General features: G+C 31.9%; 1 protein-coding gene across 1 annotated transcript; it reads right to left on the reverse strand.

Moving 5' to 3' along the window:
• Positions 1 to 5,732: 5,732 nt before the first annotated feature.
• LOC134724836 (pre-mRNA-splicing factor RBM22-like) lies at positions 5,733 to 21,562 on the reverse strand. Its single transcript, XM_063588123.1, has 9 exons — positions 21,451 to 21,562; positions 15,523 to 15,576; positions 12,264 to 12,426; positions 11,310 to 11,410; positions 9,772 to 9,941; positions 8,187 to 8,387; positions 7,588 to 7,838; positions 6,634 to 6,801; positions 5,733 to 6,024 (listed from the first exon to the last, which is right to left on the reverse strand). Exons 1-9 carry the CDS (start codon positions 21,502 to 21,504, stop codon positions 5,861 to 5,863), a joined length of 1,326 nt encoding a protein of 441 aa, XP_063444193.1. The 5' UTR covers positions 21,505 to 21,562; the 3' UTR covers positions 5,733 to 5,860.
• Positions 21,563 to 21,574: the final 12 nt, after the last annotated feature.

The raw sequence follows: 21,574 nt of genomic DNA on the forward strand, positions 1-21,574 counted from the left end.
ATCAATGATTTCAAAATAATTTTAAATTGATAATTTCGACGAGAAATACTGATCATGTTCATAAAGGGGGAGCAAATGGAATTAGTTGTGAGATTGAAGTAAAGGTAAAAACCTATATAACCAATAGCTAGTAATTGTGTTATTCATTCGAAAATGAATGAGATAGATCAGTTACTAAGTATTTAGTGTTTATTCCGAAATATGTTGACAAAAATAATACCAGCATTTTATATAAAGGTAAAAAGGTAAAAATCCCTCCCAGAGACGATCGAGAGCAAAAAAAACTACAAAAATGTGAACTCAAATTTATCATAGAATATTATAGGAAAAACTGTTAAAAATTACCCACTGAAATAAATTCCTTTGCAGAGGAAATATGATTTAAAAATCTTACCAAATTGGAAGGTGAGAAAATATCGTGTTATTTAACACAAGGGTCAAATTTGATTTTCTGGAAATGATGACAAAAGTCGGAACTTAACGATGAGAATATAGTACTCAAATGTTTGCACAAGCTAACAAATTTTTGGCAGACAATGTTCTAGTGAGAAAAAAAAGTTATAATATCATTTTTTTAATTTTGGTGAAAATCCACTTTTTGAAATTTTTAATTTTTGATATATTTTCCATCTTTAAATTTAAACAATTACTATTACGTGTACTACGCCAAAGCTTCATCAACACAATTTTTTGTCTCGTTTATATATATGTTGCAATTCTTAGTTGAGTATGCAAATTGGTTTAAATGAATATTTCCATCTATTTTCAACGCTGGTGAAATTACTTTGGACATGGAATGAAAATGTTTTTTGAATAAACATATTGTTTATAACCGATCTGTCATACTAATTTATCTAACTATAAATTGACATCGTTTTAAAACATTATCAACTTTAAGACTACTCTATATTAGATGTTTAATATATAAAGCAGAACGTGCAAAATTACAAGCCTTGTATCTCTTGTAAGTATTTGTGTAAGATGTGTTTTAGGTCGCTTTGTTGTTAACATATGCATGTCCTTATATCCACAATCAATTTTCAACATTTTATCAAAAATTATGGACAGATTAGTTGTGTATCATATCTGCAACCTACAAATGTAGATTGCACTCGATTTACATGCATTATTTTTGACAGAAAAATGATATTAAATTGCACTCCCTATAAATATAGTAAAACTTATCATTAACGTTTAGAAAAAGCCTCAAAACCAAGCTAACAAGTCAAAGCTATCATGATGTATTTCATTTTCATTTTCACAAATAAAGTTTGAAGGCCGTAAGGTGACCTATAATTGTTAATGTTTGTGTCATTTTGGTCTTTTGTGGATAGTGGATAGTTGTCTCATTGGCAATCATACCACGTCTTCTTTTTTATATTAAGAATGGAAAGAAACATTTATTTATTGTAAACTGATTACTATTTCAACTTATATCATATTGATATTGCAACAAATTATTGAGACGCACCGAACTCGCGAACATACTCAGCTAACACTGACAAATGAAATAAATCAGCACCACTAACCATAAGCAAATTTAAATTTTAGTCTGCTATTAAGTTACATCGGTATATATCTTACCATACACAGAGAAGAAAACAAAATAAAAAAACACGTTCGGTAATCCATCACAAACTACTGTCCTAATGTTACTGTCAGTTTACGATTATGACCATGTATGTTTATTTTAATCAGAGGGTGGAGGTTGATAGTAGTATTTATGCAATAGTTATCATACAGATCATTCAAATAAATATTATATAAATATATTGATAAAACCAATTCATCTTTATATTTATAAATCATCTTTTCAGTTGTGATAGTATGAGAATATAAGGTTATTAAATCTATCATTATGTGGTTTTCTGAAAATTGAAAACCCACCAATGTTTTGAAAGACTGGGAAAACTTTGCTAATTGATCATTAATTCGAGGAAAACATTGAATTTGACGATCAAATATGAAAAATAAAATAAGAAGTAGTGTTATCATTGTCATTTGATTTTTTTCTTCCATCACTGTCCACTTGCATTAAAGTCCGTCCCTGTTTATGTTTTGTTTTCTATTATTGATGAAACATGGAGAAATAATGTACAGATAAGCTACTTCTAGCGAAGAACACACATTTTGGCTTTTTCTTCATTGTGAAAAGAAGACACTGATAGTGGCATACTAGCAACCTACAAAAGTTTGTTGATTTTTTTTATTATTTTTTTTCGCTTGTAACTTACAGAAACATTACATGTTGATTTTTCATGGTTTGCTTTTATTCAATTCGGTGTGTCTTAGTTTTATCAATGAACTTGGAGTCTTTAATTATTTCTTGTAGAGATGCAGATAAAACATATATGCATAGTGCTAAATGTTCCTTAGTATATACAGCGATGTAACATGTAACGTTAAAGCTAATCCACGGACCAATTATTCCGAAGGATTTTTTTACAAAGCTCATGTATGTACATAGGAATCTAAGATAACAAAAATAATGTGTAAGATGTACTAAGATCCATCGTATTTAGTTCTTGGAAAGCTCAGTCCCACGGATTTCAAAATAACTCATTATCTCTATGTAAAATACTGTTAATTCTTGCTCATGGAGAGATTCGCAACGGGAAATTTGTGTTGTAAAGTCACAACATTATTTAAAACCGATAGAACCGGTAGGTTGTAATTTTGATATAACCGAATTTTATTTTTTATTACTAAAGATGTTGACACAGTTTACCTTTTCAAGACTAACATTTTATTTTGGTGAAAATGGCGACCAATCGATAAATCGATGAGCCATATACTAACATCCCAAAATCTCCCAAAAAGGAACAGAGAAAAACGGGGGAAAGGGCCGGGGGGACAACAAAAAAATGAATTTGAAAATAACCATTTAATAGGTTCCCGACTTGGAACCGTGTGTTTTATTTTTAAAATACTACAAATGAATACCCATTTCTGTAGTTATATAATCTCAAAAGGGCTGTCGATTTCAATACGTGAAAATACCACAATTTTCTGGAAATGGGTTGGTAACCTTATTAAAATGACTTAACTTGGTCAAACGTTCTTGTTGATATATGTAAGTGAGTTTATCAGCTACAGTGTAAGCTGGGTATGTCTTTATTTATTTACTACTTTTGTTGACAACTGATAAAGTTACCTAATCACAATAGCTTATATCTTTAAGATTATTTCAGTATTCAACTTTGTAACATTTTAAGTGTCTATGTGTTTACAGTATTGGACGATCCTTCACATATAAAGTCAAGACGTAATTACCAATACTTCTTTCAATGATAATTAACAGACATCAGCTTATACACACTTGTCAAAAACTTGACTGAGGTCAAATAGATACTGATTTGTCAATCATCATACGATGATTATAAACTGGGATAGTACTGATAAAAGATCAACCATGTCATGGATGCATGTGAACTATAATCGGAAATTTGCGGGACACTTTAATATTTTCGCTTATACATTTTTGTACAATTGCAATACTTTTTTAACCAAAATATATAATGACGTCAAGCGCCAATCATGTTATAAATGAGTGAGGAAATATGACAGATGCAATGTGCAGACGTTACAACAAAAGTACTAGCACTCATTGTAAATTTGTCATATAAATGTTTCAAACAACCTTTATTTCACTAAAGTAACGACAAGAACACTTTAAATTTTCCCAAATGTTGTCATACAAAAACTAAACGCTGCTTTGTATTTATAAGATCAAAATCTCTTTAATAATATAGCTATATTTTTGTCTAAATTGGAGGTGTATCAGTAAAACATGCCGTGCTTATGGAGAATTATTTGTATGTAAAAAATAAAGTTCATTTTGCTTTGGAGGTGCCATGTAATGGGTTCAATAAGCCATGGCTAGTTAAAATTTTCAAGCATGTTTTAATACATACCAACTATGATCAACTATTTATACGAAGTATAACTACTATGTAAACTATGTAAAAAGGTGTTAAAAAAGCTATAATTCTTGAAATAGGAAATGTATATGAGGGGGGCAATATATCCTTTTTCAAGCTGGTTTCAAGTCCCAAGTCAGGTACTTGAACTTCAGTGATTGATTTTGATGTTGGTGCAGTCAGCCATCAGTTTGTTAATATTAATTTTTTATCTCTTTTGATTTGTTTCACAATTTGTCTTTTCTGTTTTAATTTGCTGTATTGCTATGTGTTCATCTTTAAAATCCCTACCAGTATATAAACCCATCATAGACACCAGGACTAAATTTTGTATATACGACGACGCGCGTTTCTTCTACAAAAGACTCATCAGTGATGCTCGAATCCAAAAAAAGTTAAAAAGGCCAAATAAAGTACGAAGTTGAAGACCATTGAGGAACAACATTCCTAAAGTTTTGCCAAATACAGCTAAGGTAATCTATGCCTGAGGTAGAAAAGCCTTAGTATTTCAAAAAATCCAAATTTTGTAAACTGGGCTTGTGATACCCTATATAAAATACTTTTCTTAACAAACCAGAGTGCACAAGCTTAAAAGTCTGGCCTTCTGCACTTACCATTGATATTATGTTGATAGTCCTAAATATAAAGCTTTACTACAAATATCACATCAATTTAACATCATCCATGAAAATGAGGTAAAGGTGAGATAAACCAAGTTGGCAATATATATGCACACCTTACAATCATCCCATTCACCCAAATATGCTTTAAATATAGTTGACCTATTACAAATTGAAGAAACAACCTAAACTAAGAAAACTTATCATTGATCAATGCACCATGCAAATGAAGCTAAGGTCAAATGAATGCTGCCAGACAGACATGTACACCTTACAATCATTACAGGTGTTAATTATAGATCACCTTTTGCATATATATACATTTAGTATCTAAGAAACAAACTAAACCTAGGAAAACTCAAATTTGAAAAATGAACCATGGGGTCAGATGATAATTGCCAAAAAGACATACACCTTACAATCATTCCATACACCAAATATAGATGACCTATTGCTAATAGTATTGGAAAAACAGATCAAAATACAAAAATTTAACATTTAGCAATGTACCCTTAAAATGTGGTCAAGGTCAAATAAAACATACCAGTTTGTTGATCTGGTTTATAAGTGCTTCTCATTTTATGTTTTTTTATACATGGTTTTCCTGATTGGATGGTCAATTTTGGGTCCCTTTATAGAGCTCTATCTGTTCAGTGTGAGCCAAGGCTCCATCTTGAGGATCATACTTTGACCTACTTCTTGTATCTAGACTGACATGTACTTTATAAAATATTTTCATTCTACATTTGAAAATGCCTGTACCAAGTCAGGAATATGACAGTTCTTGTCCATTCGTTTTTGATGCGTTTTGTTTTTTGATTTTGCCATGTGATTATGGACTTTCCAAATTGATTTTCTTCTGAGTTCAGTATTTTTGTGATTTTACTTTTTTCATACACCAAAAATAGTTGGCCTGTTGCATACAGTATTAGAAAAGAAAAAAACCAAAAAAAACTTCACTATAACCACTGACCCATGAAAATGAGTTCAAGGTCAGAGGACACCTGCTAGTTTGGACATGTACACCTTACAATCGTTCCATACACCAAATGTAGCAGACCTATTGCTTATAGTTTATGATATTAACTAAAGTTGCAGGCTAGACAAAAACTAAACTGAAATCACAAAAGACCATGACTTACCCTTTGCTTGTCCACCAAGACAGGCAATAATGAATTACAATAAAACAATCTATTTTACATTCAGATATTTCTTTTATTACACAATGATTTTAAAAACAACTGTTATCTTCAATATTCAAAATAACATGACAATTCTGAATTGACAAGTTCCAATCTTCACTCTGAATCAGACAGGATATCAGTTTTTCTGAACTGGTACTGCTCCCATTCTTGTAGGATCTTGTGATGGATAGTGGACAGGTAACTGGTGCCTCTGTTGCTGTTGTTGTTGCTGCTGCTGTTGATGATGTAGGGGAGGTCTCATTGGCATCATACCAGGAGGAGGTGGAGGAAGTCTCATTCCTAGAAAGAAAGAATACACATACTATTTATGTTGATCAAATCTGATAATTGTAAATTGTTTCTTTAAAATGAAAATTGTTACAGACAGTTATTCATATATTTGTTACTGAAAACTGCAAAGTATAACTGACAAAAAGAAAACGTTTCTGACAAATGATAGTTGTTATGGACAAATGTACATGTAACTTGTTACTAACAAATGTAAATTGTTACTGACAAATGTAAATTGTTACTGACAAATGTTAATTGTTATGGACAAATGTAACTTGTTACTAACATATAAATTGTCACTGATAAATGTAAATTGTTACTAACAAATGTAAACGTTTACTGACATTAATTGGCAATCATACCACGTCTAATATTTACAATTACCATGTTTTTATGCAATAAAGAGTACTCAATATAAAATTACACAGAGAAAAGTTTAGAAAATTTTATTTATAGTTAAAACATAAATGTAAGTCTTCCGAAATGACCTGGGTTAGAAATTACAGATTTTTTTCTCTAAGTGTATGGCCCTTTTGTCTTGCAGGAGACAATATTAAAAAAGATTTTTTTCTATTATAAGCACCATATTTTTGTATGACAAATAAATGTCCAACTAACCTGGAGGTGGTGGTCCCCTGAAGAATGTGAATGGTACAAAGTTAGGTGGTGGCCCTCTAGGCGCCCCCGGTGGTCGTGGTGGCACAGGAGGCATCATCATCGGTGGAGGTCCATTTAAATTAAAGAAATTGTTATTGTGGACAATCTCCTCTGGAGGCAAGGGTAAAGCTGGAAATAGAAATAATACAATATTAAATAAAAATTCTGTAGTATAAGCAAATAATTGGTTGCACTATTAAATTCATTGTTCTGCTGTAAGAAGCAAAATATACAAATATTGTAATCCTACAGTACTAATTTTTATGAATCCACAGTTTAGAATTCAGTAGACAAAAAAAAATCAAATAAGTTTCACATCAACCAGGTACATTTGTAGATTAACAATAAACATAAATGCTTCAAGCTCTAAGTGTTTAATATGAGATTTGTATTCTGTATTCCAAAATTCTAAAAAAAATCACCTGAGGGATATTAAATATTGCACAAATCAAATTAACAGAAGTATTTGCTGAAATCAATGCAACCAGTGAAACTATTGTTAAAAAAAGGATGATTTTTAATACATTAATGTATTTATTTTTATTTTTCATGATTTTCTTTCTGTATAAATGAGGACTTCGTTTTATTGAGTGGGAAAAGTTTCAATTTAACTCCTTATACTCTTTAAAACATTGTAAAACTCCTTAATTAATATAAGATACACAGTGTTCTCCCCATATATTTCATATAGCATCCTGGTAAAAAAAAAGAAATTTGAAACACCATTATGTTTCTAAAAATTATAGCATCACATCCATAAGAAAATCGATTCAGATAGCATCACTTTCAGAAATATAGCATCACATTACCAAGAAGCTAAAATGCCCCAGGGAGAACACTGAATAATAATACATAGTACATCTCCTTGATCAACCTAATTTTAATTTTAGCAGCAATATCTGAATAAATACCAACCTCCTGGAAGTCCTGGGACAGGTTCTAGCTCTGCTTCATCTTCCTCGCCATCTTTCTTCACCGGAGCTCCTTGTTGAGCCTGAGATTTTCCCCATTTTATTGTCAGCCTTCTGCCTCCAAGTATCAGTTTGTTAAATGATTTTTCTGCAGCTGTTTCAGCGGCTGCCCTTGTTGTAAACTGTACAAATGCACATTGTTGTTTAGTGACAATATTGACAGACCTTATCTCACCAAACTGGTAGAATTGGTCTCTGCAAAAAAAAATTCTCAATTATTATTCTAATTAACCACTGTTTCAAATTACCACTGATTTCATACCATATTTTTTTACTTTTATTTCCTCACCAGAAAAATCAGAAAATATTGCCTTAAAAAATTGCAATTTCTGGCACCACCTATAAACAAAGTTGTTCAGATAATATTTTTTTTTATGAATTATGGGCAAAACTACATTATTTTATTGAGTTTTTTCAACAATTTTTGATGAATCTGGGAATACAGTTTTTGTATTACCATGTATTACATGCTACTGAAATGATTATCAAGATATTTGCAACACATTTTTTAAGTATATACAATAAACTGAAAGATAATCTTACTTTAATTCTGACTCTTCTATCTTTTCTCCTAGATTGCCTACATATAATGTAGTAATAGTTTTATCATCTGGAGGGGTCAGTTTAGGCATGTCACTGTATCGTCTCATTAACTTTTCTGCCACTGGGTCATTCATACCATAAAATCTATCTTTTATGTTCTGATCAGCAAGTGGATCATCAGGATCTGTTGGTTTGTCGTGTCTGTAAAATAAACAAATATAAAATCTATCTTTTATGTTCTGATCAGCAAGTGGATCATCAGGATCTGTTGGTTTGTCATGTATGTAAAATAAACAAATATAAAATCTATCTTTTATGTTCTGATCAGCAAGTGGATCATCAGTGTCTGTTGGTTTGTCGTGTCTGTAAAATAAACAAATATAAAATCTATCTTTTATGTTCTGATCAGCAAGTTGATCTCCAACGTCTGTTGGTTCTTCATGTCTGTAAAATTAACAGTTATAAAATCTATCTTGTATGATCTGATCAGCAAGTTGATCTTCAACGTCTGTTGGTTTGTCATGTCTGTAAAATAAACAAATATAAAATCTATCTGTTATGTTCTGATTAGCCAGTGGATCATCAGGTTCTGTTGGTTTGTCGTGTCAATAAAAATAAACAAATATAAAATCTATCTTTTATGTTCTGATCAGCAAATATATCATGAGGGTTTGCTGGTTTGTTGTATATCTGTAAATAGAAATTATATACATTTCAGTGTTGATTTAAAAATGTTGCTTATAAAACTTACAACATGACAGATTCCCTTGCTATAAGATATTGTGTCTGACATATATTGGATTTTTTGTGTTTTAACGCCACTTTGAACTCAACTTTTAGTCTATTTTAATGTGACCAATTTTGATAGGTGAAGGAAGCGGTAGTGCTGGGAGAAACCCATGACTTTCGATAGGAAAACTGACAATCCTAGTCAATTCGCCTCAGTGTTTACTGGCTAGTGATTACAGTAGTAACTACTAAGACCACTCTGCCCTCGAGGCCCCTTCTGACATATAATGACTTCTGGTACTAACTTGCATATAACATTAGAAAGGGATACAACTCAACAACTGTTAAAGTGATGGCACCAAAATTTGAAATTGATCTAAGAGTTGTGGTAATAAGCATTATGCATATGTTTCGTAACATTTGGTAGAGGCAAACTGAAGTTAGAGCAGAAAACTATTTTATCGCCATTTTTTCAAATTTGTAAAGGGTCAAAACTCTTAAACAGTAAAAGTGATGCCACCTAAATTCGAAATTCATCTGTGATTTGTGGTAATTAGCATTGTGAATTATTTTTATAATATTTGGTTGAGGCAAACTCAAGTTAAAGAACATGAAAACCAATTTCAATATGTATGTAGGAAGGACGGACATGGGTAACCCTACCAGGGGGAGCCATTTATTTATCTTAACAGAATGAAAGTCTGATACATTTGATCTCCAGCTTTTGATATTTATTTTCTTCATAATTTTAAGAAAATCTAACTAATGAGTAGACACTTAGTAGTGTGCCAAAATTTTCAATAATAATGCTGCAAAACTAAGATTATGATCTTTAACAATTACTTAAATTACAAACCTGTATGGGCATTCTTCTCCTCTTTTACATTCACCTTTGACCCAGAATGAACAAATATGTGGTCTGTTTCTCTTGTAATAGGGTGTAGTTCTAGCTAACTTTAACAACATATCACTAGGAGCCATTGCTTTACCTAAAGCACTTGATGAATTTAAACCATCTTGTGCCATCTGAAAAGAACAAGATCATTCTCGTCAAGAATTTGATTTTCAGTTTAATCAATTAACCATTCACATGTCGGTATAACCTACATACAAACTGTTGTCTATTTATTTTTCTTCAATCTTTTAATTTTTTTCTATATAAAAGATTATTTCAGAAATGGAAGAGTTGACTTTTTTTAACTCACAATTATGTATTAATAACTGCTTTGTAGCAAACATCATTAACAATTTTAGGGACCACCAATTTTCTACAGGTACTTACATCATTTATAATATATAAAAAAAAATGTATCAAGTACTTTTTAAAATTCTCAATTGAAACAAATAATATCAAATTGTTCTAAAGGTTAAATAAATAAATGGAGAATGTGTCCCCCAGTGGACATAGATGATGCCCCTGCTTGCATACAACATTATAAAGGAACATAACTCAAGAATGATTAAAGTGACCCTACCCAAATTTGTGCTTATTCTGAGTTTTGTGGTAATAAGTATTTTGGGTAGGTCTAATAATGTTTGGTTAGGACAAACTTTATAAGTTATAGAACGGAAACTAAAAATTTTGCCAATTTTTGATTTTTAAACTTAATAATGATAAAAGTGTTGCCACTAAAATTCATATTGATCTGTATTTTGTGGAAAAAAGCATTGTGTATAAGTTTCATAAAATTTGGTTGAGAGTCAGAGAACGGCAACTAAAATTTTTGCATTGTTTTCCACTTATAAAGGGGCATAACTCTTGAATTGTTAAAGTGACCCCACCAAAATTCAAACTTGATCTGTGTTTAGATGTGTTAAGCATTGTGTATAAGTTTCATAATATATGGTTGACGCAAACTCAAGAAAGAGAATGAAATCCAATTTTTCCATTTATAAAGGGAAATAACTCTTGAATGGTTAGAGTGATGCTACCAAAATTCAAATTTTTATGTATCTTGTGATAACAAGGATTGCGTGTAAGTTTCATACATTTGGTTAAATGAAAACTAAAAATTTAGCAATTTTTCCATTCATAAAGGGGCATAACTCTAGAACGGTTAAAATGACACTACCAAAATTCAAACTTGATCTGCATGTGATCTGTGTTTTGTGGTATTTAGCATATAAGTTTCATAATATATGGTTGACCTAAACTCAAATTAAAGAGCAGAAAGCATTATTGAGACTTATGTATGTATGACCTTCTGCTGTTGTCTGTTCTATGGTCGGGTTGTTGTCTCTTTGACACATTCCCCATTTCCATTCTCAATTTTACAGACAGACAAGGGTAAAACTTAAAGCCCCCTCTGCTTACGACAAGGGCAAACAGTTGTCCAATTATACATCACTAGTCATTATACATGTAGGGAAAAAAAATCTGTCACATTGTCTTACTTTGTCCTCCATATTCTGTGTATAAAATTCCTTGTTGACATCAGATTTAGGCATGTTGTCCTGTATCTTCAATGCTGCATCTCTAACCTGTACTGGTAAACCTGTAAACAACAAACTAATAGTACACTATGTTTTACATTAACTTGTAAACAAAAAACTAATTTATGCTACTTTTTACATCCTGGAACTGTTATATATACTTAAAAATGTTAAATATAGGTAGTGGTAACTCAAGGACTGTGTCAAACTTAGATTTAATGGACAAATACAGATGTATCAGACCAATGTTTTGTTTAGGAAAAAGTTAAAATAAACTAACATTAAGAAATCATTTTTAAATGATTCAATTGTGAAAAAAGTTATATGTTCAAACAATTTTGAACATTGCATATCTATAAAAGATGTTTTCCCTGAAAATGAAACGAATTCTCATGAAATTAAAGGACTAGTTACTGTAAATTCAGAAATTATTGCGTGCATTTATTATTGCGATTTTGTCATTTTACACTGGAATGTGATTTTAATTTTTACGATTTTGAGAAAAAGTCAATGACATGCTTAATTCAGTTAAAATATTACAAAATGCGAGTTTTAATTATTGCGTTTACAACTCAGTCGCATTATTCGCAATAATAAAACCTCGCAATAATTTCTGAATTTAAAACTGTGTAAAACCTACTTGTTACACAGGCGGATTCCATCTGTTTTACCCTACTAGTGTACAAAAGATGTTTAAAATGTTGAGACATAGCCTCAGTGTTTCCCAAGAACTTTCATATAGCACCATGGAAATCAACATAGCACTGGTTTTCCAAACATGGCCCCTATGCATTCTATTATAAAATCATCCAAAATAACATCATGGTACAGAATATAGAACCAGGGTACCAAAGTGCTTTAAGGTCCTGAGGAAAACACTGGGCCTGTGAATTAAATGATCATTATTATAATTACCATATTCTAAATCAAGCAGACAGGTCTGACAAATATTTTTAATTTTTGAACATGTCTGACAAACTTCAGTCTTCTTGTATCTCATCCTTGCTCCGGGACACCACCTGAATACTGTGAAAGGTCGGACACAAATCTTACATTCCTTTCCATACTTTTCTTTCATCTGTAAATAAGAATAAGATGGAATGCAGTTTATACATTTTTTTGCCAGAAGAATAAGATGATACAATATATCAAGGGGCAGTTAAAAAATTGTGTAAAAAATGACTGACATCATTGATTTCATCACCAGAAAACATAAACGAAACATCAATAGCATAGACAGAAAACTAATAATTGAGCAGCTCAAACCTCACTTAAAATGTGAGGGCTTTAAAGAAAGTCAATGTCATTAAAACACACAGATCAGTTCTTTTTTTTTCCAATGAAGGCAAAAAAAGTTTCTATAAGTATAATACAGTACTCTTCAAAAATATCGATTCGATAACTTTTTTCTCCGATTTCCGTGTTTCTCGGAATCACACCGAGTACCGCGGATTTCACTCCTAAAATCCTCCAAAGATTCTCTCCCAACACCGCGTGGCTGTTAATTGTTTTATTGCCCATCGGATATACTTCAAATTAACGACGTGTGACAACATAATTGGATTACCCAGATAATTTACCTTTGAACATTTAATCGATCTTGGTTGCACAGGTGTGCTTTAAAATCGCGGTATTATAAATTGAACAAATGTTTTCCTTTCTTTGACAGATAAAGATGTGACAATATCATTTAGAATAAGATAATTATGATCTTTTATATTTGTGTCTTATGTTTTTATCTTTAAAATAGAACGTACATACGAAAAAGTATGAAGAAAATTGTTATTTTGTGTTTCTATTACAGTCCGGTCAGGTCATACATTGTGTTCTTTCAGCAAGGACGATTTTGCCACAATTAGTTTCTTTTATAACTTATTCAATAAGCAATATCAGCGCATTAATTGTTCATTATTAAAAAATCAACTGGCTAATAAAATCATGTTTTTTTTCGGTAACCCGATTCATCGGATCATCAAGTAAACTTAATTTATTGAGCAATGTAAAATATAATGTTTCACCACCTCGGTACATTTATACAGACTTGAATAATTCAAATTACGAACAGAAACTGTTAAATGACAACTCTGTTGACAAAGGAAATAATTTCAAGTGATATTGATAGTGCTCGTCATTTTCGCATTTTACGGAACGGTTTTCAAATTGACGAAAGTATTTATATCAATTTCGTCATTTGAATTTGGAAAGTGAAAAATATTTTCACATTAATTATATTATAAATGTACTATAATTCTACCGGTGTTTGACAAGTTTATGACGCTCAATCATTTTACGTTTACAAAAGATGTTCAAAGTTGTGATGATAAGTAATCCGCTTATCGCTATCCGATAGCTAGGTCACTAATCCTTTAATTATTAATAAAATTTATCAAACCTCATAATTGCCCATCATAATGTTCTATTCCAGTTAAATCAGTCATCATTTTATTTTCAAAATTTCCCAACCGCCTACAATTGGCATTTCTTTATTGTATTATCATGATTGTTGTCATTTGAATACAATCAGTTACCCCGGACAATTTCCATCATAATTTCAATTAATACATCACCAACTGTAAATCTATATTATTGACCATGGACATATAACTAATGTACTTTCTTTTTTGAAAGATAAAACATTAAAATTCAAATAGTTAAAAATGTGTTCACGTTTATTCGGATAAGAATTATATTTTCCCGATAAATCAATTGTAAAAGGACCTTCTGGAGCCTCAATACGATTGCACAAAAATGTCGTTCTGCAACTTTAGAAACCTTGAATGGACTTTCCCACGGTCGGCCAGAAAGGTCACCTGAGTTTACTAGTACGCGATATTTTTTCCCGCCCTTTAAAAAACTCGTGCTGTGGATAACATTGATGTTAACTATTTTTAGCATTTAACATTGTTAAGTAAGTCAAGTTCAAGTTCAACCCAAACTGTTGATAACTGAGATGTGTATCGTGGAATTGTCTTCGCACGGCAAATAATTGTTTTTAAAATCTTTTGTTGAAAATACACAAATTTACATTCATTGTGCGAAAGTTAATATTAAACAAAGACGAATTAATGCAGCTGAAAGTATTCCTGTTGTAACGGAAATGTATTATTATTCTGCTGTACTGCCAACAAATCGTAAAACGAAAATGCCGTAATTGTTAAGCATAACGAATGGTGAATAATATTTTCCTTTTTACTTGAATATACAAAACTTTCAAACACGTAATTTTATTTAACTGCTCAGATTAATTTCGCGAAAGTTTCCGGTTATTTTTACACAAGTATGCTCATTTCGTAAATAAAATATTAATTTACTGGTGAAGACATCGAGGTCAAAATTAAGTAGTTTTCATTTTTTATAAAACTTAAATACAATTGAAAGAATTAACAACAACATTTTGCTTTTAAATCTTTTATTCATTCCAGCAATTAGATAATCGTAAAAAGAAAATGCCGTAGATTTACACAATTAATACGGGGCAATCATTTTGTCTAATGAATGGTGAATAAATTTTCCTTTTTACTTGCATATATAAAACTTTTAGACTTATAATTTTTAAATAAAGACTTTAACTTTGAAGTAGAATATTTTGTTTTTCACATATTCCGCTATATTTTATAATCGTTTTTTTTTAAAAGCAAGTACATTAAGGTTAAGATATTTTTAGATGGGCTAACAAAAAATACGAAAATATTTTGACTTTAGTTTTTATTACCACAAATGAAATTTAATTAGTATAAACATGATAAAAGACATTTAAAATTATACACCTGTTTGACACTTAAACTGGTACAGTAGACCGGAAATATAACTCTTTATTACTTCAACCTTTACCTGTCAGGTAATCCAATTACCCATTCAGTCTTGTGCCGGTATAGATCAAAGTAGGATAAGGGCAATTAATTCCTCGGTGTAGAGAGTGAGCTCGTTATCACAATAAACATTTACCTGATTTTGGGAGAGATTACTCCCAAATTCCTCCCAACATTTTGGGAGGAATATCGGAGTTTGTCGGAGTGGCTCCGGCATTTTCCTCGGTGTAGGGTGTGGGAGAGTTGGTACTCTTGAACTGTACTGTATTACTTGACTTACCATTCTTATGTATGGGTTATCACCAATTCAAAACATGTCTGACAAAGGATTGGGAATTCTATAAGTATAATATTACTTGACTTACCATTCTTATGTATGGGTTATCACCAAGACATGTCTGACAAAGGATTGGGAATTCCTGCAAATAAATTATATCGTATTAATTTTGTATATGAAATGTTAATCATTTAATCTACATAACATTTATGGAATACATTCCTGGTTGTTCATCACTCTTTTAGATACATTGTATTAATTAATGTAACTAACTGCATTGTACCATTTTTTGATAGAAATGACATTGAGATGGTCTTGAATTCAACAAAGTTTGATATGATGAAGACATACAAGTAATCTTTGAATCAGTTTGCAGCTAATACATTAATGCTAGCAAGACAAATATCTGTTTAGCTTGCTTGCTTTGCTTGTATCAATGTTTGCTCAAGCATGGCAATTAAGATAGGCGGGGCTTCAGCTTTGTATACATCATACTTAAATTCTATTGGACGGTTTTGTTTGAAGTTAAGGACACTAAATTCTAAAACATCACAGGATGACAAATATAAAGCGCAATCGTAGAAATGGAAGCCAAAAAAATGTTGTTTTTTTTCTCGAAGATATGCATTTTCATCATCCAACTGAAAAGACTGTCGTCAAGTACTTTAAATTTTAGAAAAGCAAAATAACTATTCGAACACACCTACTCTGATTTAGTGATTCATTACATAGGTATTTCATTTGACCCATATATTTCATCTTTTAGTAATGTGATTTTTTTATGTTATAAAGTCAACCTGTAGCTTTGCTATATAAAAATTTGTAAGGGTTCCGCGGAACCCAGTGTCTCGCCTACTTTTGCTGTAAATCGCAGGCTCAACAAAAATGAGGAAAAAAATCAATAAAAATATTCCTCTTGATACTATCTTTTGATTGTAAGAAGCTTGTGTCCAAGTTTGGTAAGAATCTAGGATAGTTAATGAATCTAATAAATGTTTTGAAAACTTTAACTGCAGACTGTATGTAATGTTAATTGGAAGAAAATCTAAGTCCATTTAAAAGTTAATTACAGAAAAAATGAAGTAATTGTTTTCAAAATTTACTTAGGAATACTATCTTATGATCATAAATAAGCTTCTGTCCAAGTTTGGTACAAACCCATGGTAGTTTAAGAAAGTTATTAGAATTTTAAAAACTTTAACCACAGAGTGAATGTAATGTTTCCCCGCAGAAAAACTAAGTTCATTTAAAAATAAAATATGGAAAAAATGGATTATTTTTTTTACAAAATTTACTTCTGGATACTATCTTATGATCATAAACAAGCTTCTGTCCAAGTTTGGTACAAACCCAGGATAGTTTAAGAAAGTTATTAAAATTCTAAAAACATTAACCACAGAGTGAATGTTATGTTTCCCTGCAGAAAAAACTAAGTCCATTTTTAAGCAAAATACGGAAAAAGTGGAATTTTATTTTTACAAAATTTACATCTGGATACTATCTTATGATCATAAACAAGCTTCTGTCCCAGTTTGGTAGAAATCCAGTATAGTTTAAGAAAGTTATTAAAATTTCAAAAACTTTAACCACAGAGTGAATATTTGTTGACGACGCCGCCGCCGACGACGACGGAATGTAGGATCGCTTAGTCTCGCTTTTTCGACTAAAGTCGAAGGCTCGACAAAAATGATAGAATCTGAAGCGAGATGATGTATCAAATGTTCTTCCTTTGTGCGTTTTTAGACAAATTATTCATCTCAAACACACCCTAACATAAGAAGGTTCGCTCGATTTTCTCTTTTTGATACAATTGTTACCAATTTTTTGATTTTTTCTTGAATGATCACGTAATGGAAGGACGGACACGGAAATAAGTAAACTTACAGATTGATATGTTCTCCGTCCGTATTGATTAAAAAAAAAGGAAGTATTTTCTTCATCCAACTTGATAGATAAGTTAAACCATGTCGTCGACTTGATATCTAACTGTTCTGCTTAACTATGTAAAAGATAAATTAAAAACTTTTGCAAATGGTTGTTTTTTTTACAATAAAACACTCGTATTTGAGAAAAAAATTGTTATTTTATTTGTTTCTATTCACTTTTAAAAAATTTCTTACTGAGGGAGCTACCATTTGATTTTCATGGGGGGGCTAGGATGAAATTTGAAAAAAAATAGGCAGGACAGGAGTTTTGAGTAAAAAAAAAGGCAGGATGAGACACTTGCAAAAAAAAGTAGTCAGGACGACAATTTAGGTAAAAAAAAGTCAGGATAAACTAAAAAAAAAAAGGCAGGACCGCACAGATTGAAAAATAAAAAGGCAGGACAGAGATTACAGCTTAAAAAAAAGGCAGGACAAAACTTTTCATCCTAGCCCCTCCCCCCCCCCCCCCCCTACAAATCAAATGGTAGCTTCCTAAAGTAAACATAACAGAAAGCACTTATCGCCTTCTCTATAAACAAAGAAAAGTCAGTTTTAAGGTTTACAAGCAAAAATTAATCCACAGTGCGCAATAATGCATATCTTCGAGAAAAAAACAAATACAATTTTTTGGCGTCCATTTCTACGATTGCGCTTTATATTTGTCATCTTGTGATGTTTTAAAATTTATAGTGACTGTCATTAACTTCAAACATAACGTCCAATAAAATTTAAGTATGACGTATACAAGCTGAAGCCCTGCCTATCTTAATTGCCATGCTTGAACAAACATTGAAACAAGCAAAGCAAGCAAGTCAAACAAAGATTTGTCTTGCTAGCATTAATGTAAAAGCTGTAATTGAGGTCTGGAACTGTCATGTCAGTAACTACCAGTTGTCTTTTGATAATCTTAGTATCATTGTCATTTTGCTTTGTTTCCTTTGTTACCTATTCTGACATCCAACTCAAGACTTCTCTTGAACTGAATTTTACTGTGCATAATATATTGTAATGTGTTTACTTTTCTACATTGGCTAGTGGTTTAGGGGAGGGTTGAAATCTCAAGAAACATGTTTAACCCCATGATATTTTTGCACCTGTCCCAAGTCAAGCCTTAAAAGGGCCTCTGGCCTTTGTTAGTTTTGTATGAATTTTAATTTTAGTTTCTTGTGTATAATTCGGAGTTAATATGATGTCCATTATCACTGAACTAGTTTAGATATTTGTTTAGGGGCCAGCTATGTCTTCATGTGTGGGACTTTCTCACTGCATTGAAGACCTGTTGGTGACCTTCTGCTGTTGTCTGTTCTATGATCGGGCTGTTGTCTCCTTGCTAGTCTGAGATTACTCTGACGTCGGACGGCTGTTTTGCCAGACAAGCTGGGGCCGTGGGACGTCAGACCTTGTCCCATATCAAAAAGTGGATATTTGCCCACCCAAAATAGATGCGCTGCCTCCTCGCTTCTGGGGCCGACTAAGGGCCTTGGAATTATATAAATCGGGCTTCAATCTCTTCCTTTTTCATTTATCTCTTCATTTATGTAAGTTTCACCTACCTGCCAACCTTTATTTTTCTTTATTTTAACAGTTTTCAGAGACCAATCGATTTATGCATTTTGACTTTCACTTTCAAATGGATGTCAAGTTACGAGAGAGTTCGTGGCCTCGAGACTCAAATATGCAAATATCTATATTTTTTTACCTCCTTTGTAGGAGATCGATGTTTAACATTTAGAAGCAACCACATGTTTTTACCTCCTTTACAGGAGATCGGTAATTAGCATTTAGTTCCGACCACGATAACAATCAGAAGCTCTCTGACATTTAGGTAAATTGCATCGTAAATGAACGAGGTGTTACATTATGGTCGTTTGCGCTGTTTTCTTGTGGTCACATGAAAATTTTTAGAAATGAAAGGAAAGATGCAGAAATTGTAGGTCACTGTGAAAACTGTCTAATTATCAGAAAATAAAGGGTTGGCAGGAAGGTAAAACTTACATATATGAAATTAAATGAAAAATGAAGAGATTGAAGCCCGATTAAAATAATTCCTAGGCCCTCAGTCCACAGGCGCTTGGGTCTATGATACAGATTTTTTTTTTTTTTTTTTTTTTTATTAAAATATTCAATTTTCTATATCTATAATACATATCTATCACTTCTGTGCATGTCTCAACTAGTTTCGAGTGATTTAAACGACCCAGAGAAAATACCAAATTTTACTATCCATACTAAGAAACAAAAAGGCAACTAACTCGACGCCATTTTTCTGCTATCTATAAATAAATAGATTGACCTACCTGGATTCCCCAACGATTTCTCTGGGAAAACGTGCCTTCCTTGCCGTCAGATCGCACACATCGTTGATATTTATCAAATTGGTATTGTCCGTAACATATTTAGTCCATCTCCAGCATATAATAAAAAGATTTTAACTATTTTGACTAATTTCAAATTTACGTGCCCGGAAGTTGACTGTTTTTCCCGAACTTTTGTTAAAGGGAAGTAATATTTTCCCGGACTTTTTCGGAACATCTCTCCAAGTACGTAGAAAAATAACAAAGTGATACGATGACTTCCGAACTTTTACCAAAAAGGCGCAAATTTCCAATAGTTGCCGGAAAAGAATCTTCATATTCAGTATGAAATGATGACAATTCAACCAAAGGAAGTTACTCATAAAAACGTTGATTCATGATAATTTATGGATATACAAATACTGACACAAAATTGACTTATGAGAGGAATTAAAAAAAAAATAAGCCATTAACCATTTGATCTGATATTTTTTATATATTTGGTAGAAAAGAGGGGGGGGGGGGATGCAAGGAAATTTACTAATATTTTCTTTACACTAAAATGTTATTGACTTTTTTTTAATTATTACAAAACATGGGTCATGTTAACTGAAGTAAAAAAAAAAGGGGGGGGGCAATATTTCTAAATTTTGTAGAACTTTCCCCTTTCTAACAAAATAATCGAAACTCTGTGATTTTTAAAAATTAAAAGTTAATGACCTACTCACAATCAAATTAGGGGCTTGGTTTTGTTCGTTGTTCATCATATCTGTTTGTTAACATATAGTATTAGTTCGGAAGTCATCGTATCACTTTGTTATTTTTCTACGTACTTGGAGAGATGTTCCGAAAAAGTCCGGGAAAATATTACTTCCCTTTAACAAAAGTTCGGGAAAAACAGTCAACTTCCGGGCACGTAAATTTGAAATTAGTCAAAATAGTTAAAATCTTTTTATTATATGCTGGAGATGGACTAAAAATGTTACGGACAATACCAATTTGATAAATATCAACGATGTGTGCGATCTGACGGCAAGGAAGGCACGTTTTCCCAGAGAAATCGTTGGGGAATCCAGGTAGGTCAATCTATTTATTTATAGATAGCAGAAAAATGGCGTCGAGTTAGTTGCCTTTTTGTTTCTTAGTATGGATAGTAAAATTTGGTATTTTCTCTGGGTCGTTTAAATCACTCGAAACTAGTTGAGACATGCACAGAAGTGATAGATATGTATTATAGATATAGAAAATTGAATATTTTAATAAAAAAAAAAATAAAAAAAAATCTGTATCATAGACCCAAGCGCCTGTGCCTCAGTCGGCTCCAGAAGCGAGGAGGCAGCACATCTATTTTGGGTTGGCAAATATCCACTTTTTGATATGGGTCAAGCTCTAAAGTCCCACGGCCCCAGCTTGTCTGACAAAACAGCCGTCAGATGGCAGAGGAACCTCGGACTATCTCCTTGCATAATTAGACACATGTCATTCCCATATTTTTTCTCCATTCTCACATGTTCTCAATTTTATTTTATCACCTTTATGGCCATATTTACACAACAAATTTAACTCTTACAGAAAAATCTGCAAAAGCTTTAAGGGATGACAGGAATAGATAATTAGATTGTTAATGCATTTTCTGTTACAGAAAATTATAAACTTTTTTGGATATTTTTTTTCATTCCTCAGAGTCTGACAGAGAATGTGCCACAATAAACTAAGTTAGGAATAGATAAACTTTTCCATAGAGACTGTTTGTCACGTGTAAAGATAATATGCAGTGAAATTGTCTTTAAAACATACAGAATCTTCCCAGTTTTGTCGATTATACGTATTTGCACCCTTCGATGTCGCCATTTCTTTTCTTTCAGTTAAATCTGGTCCCCTGATATTGCTAAATATAGTGCAACACTACCTAAAACAGAAC

The sequence above is a fragment of the Mytilus trossulus genome, chromosome 7 (assembly GCF_036588685.1).
Source record: "Mytilus trossulus isolate FHL-02 chromosome 7, PNRI_Mtr1.1.1.hap1, whole genome shotgun sequence".
In the NCBI taxonomy this organism is placed as follows: Eukaryota; Metazoa; Mollusca; class Bivalvia; order Mytilida; family Mytilidae; genus Mytilus; species Mytilus trossulus.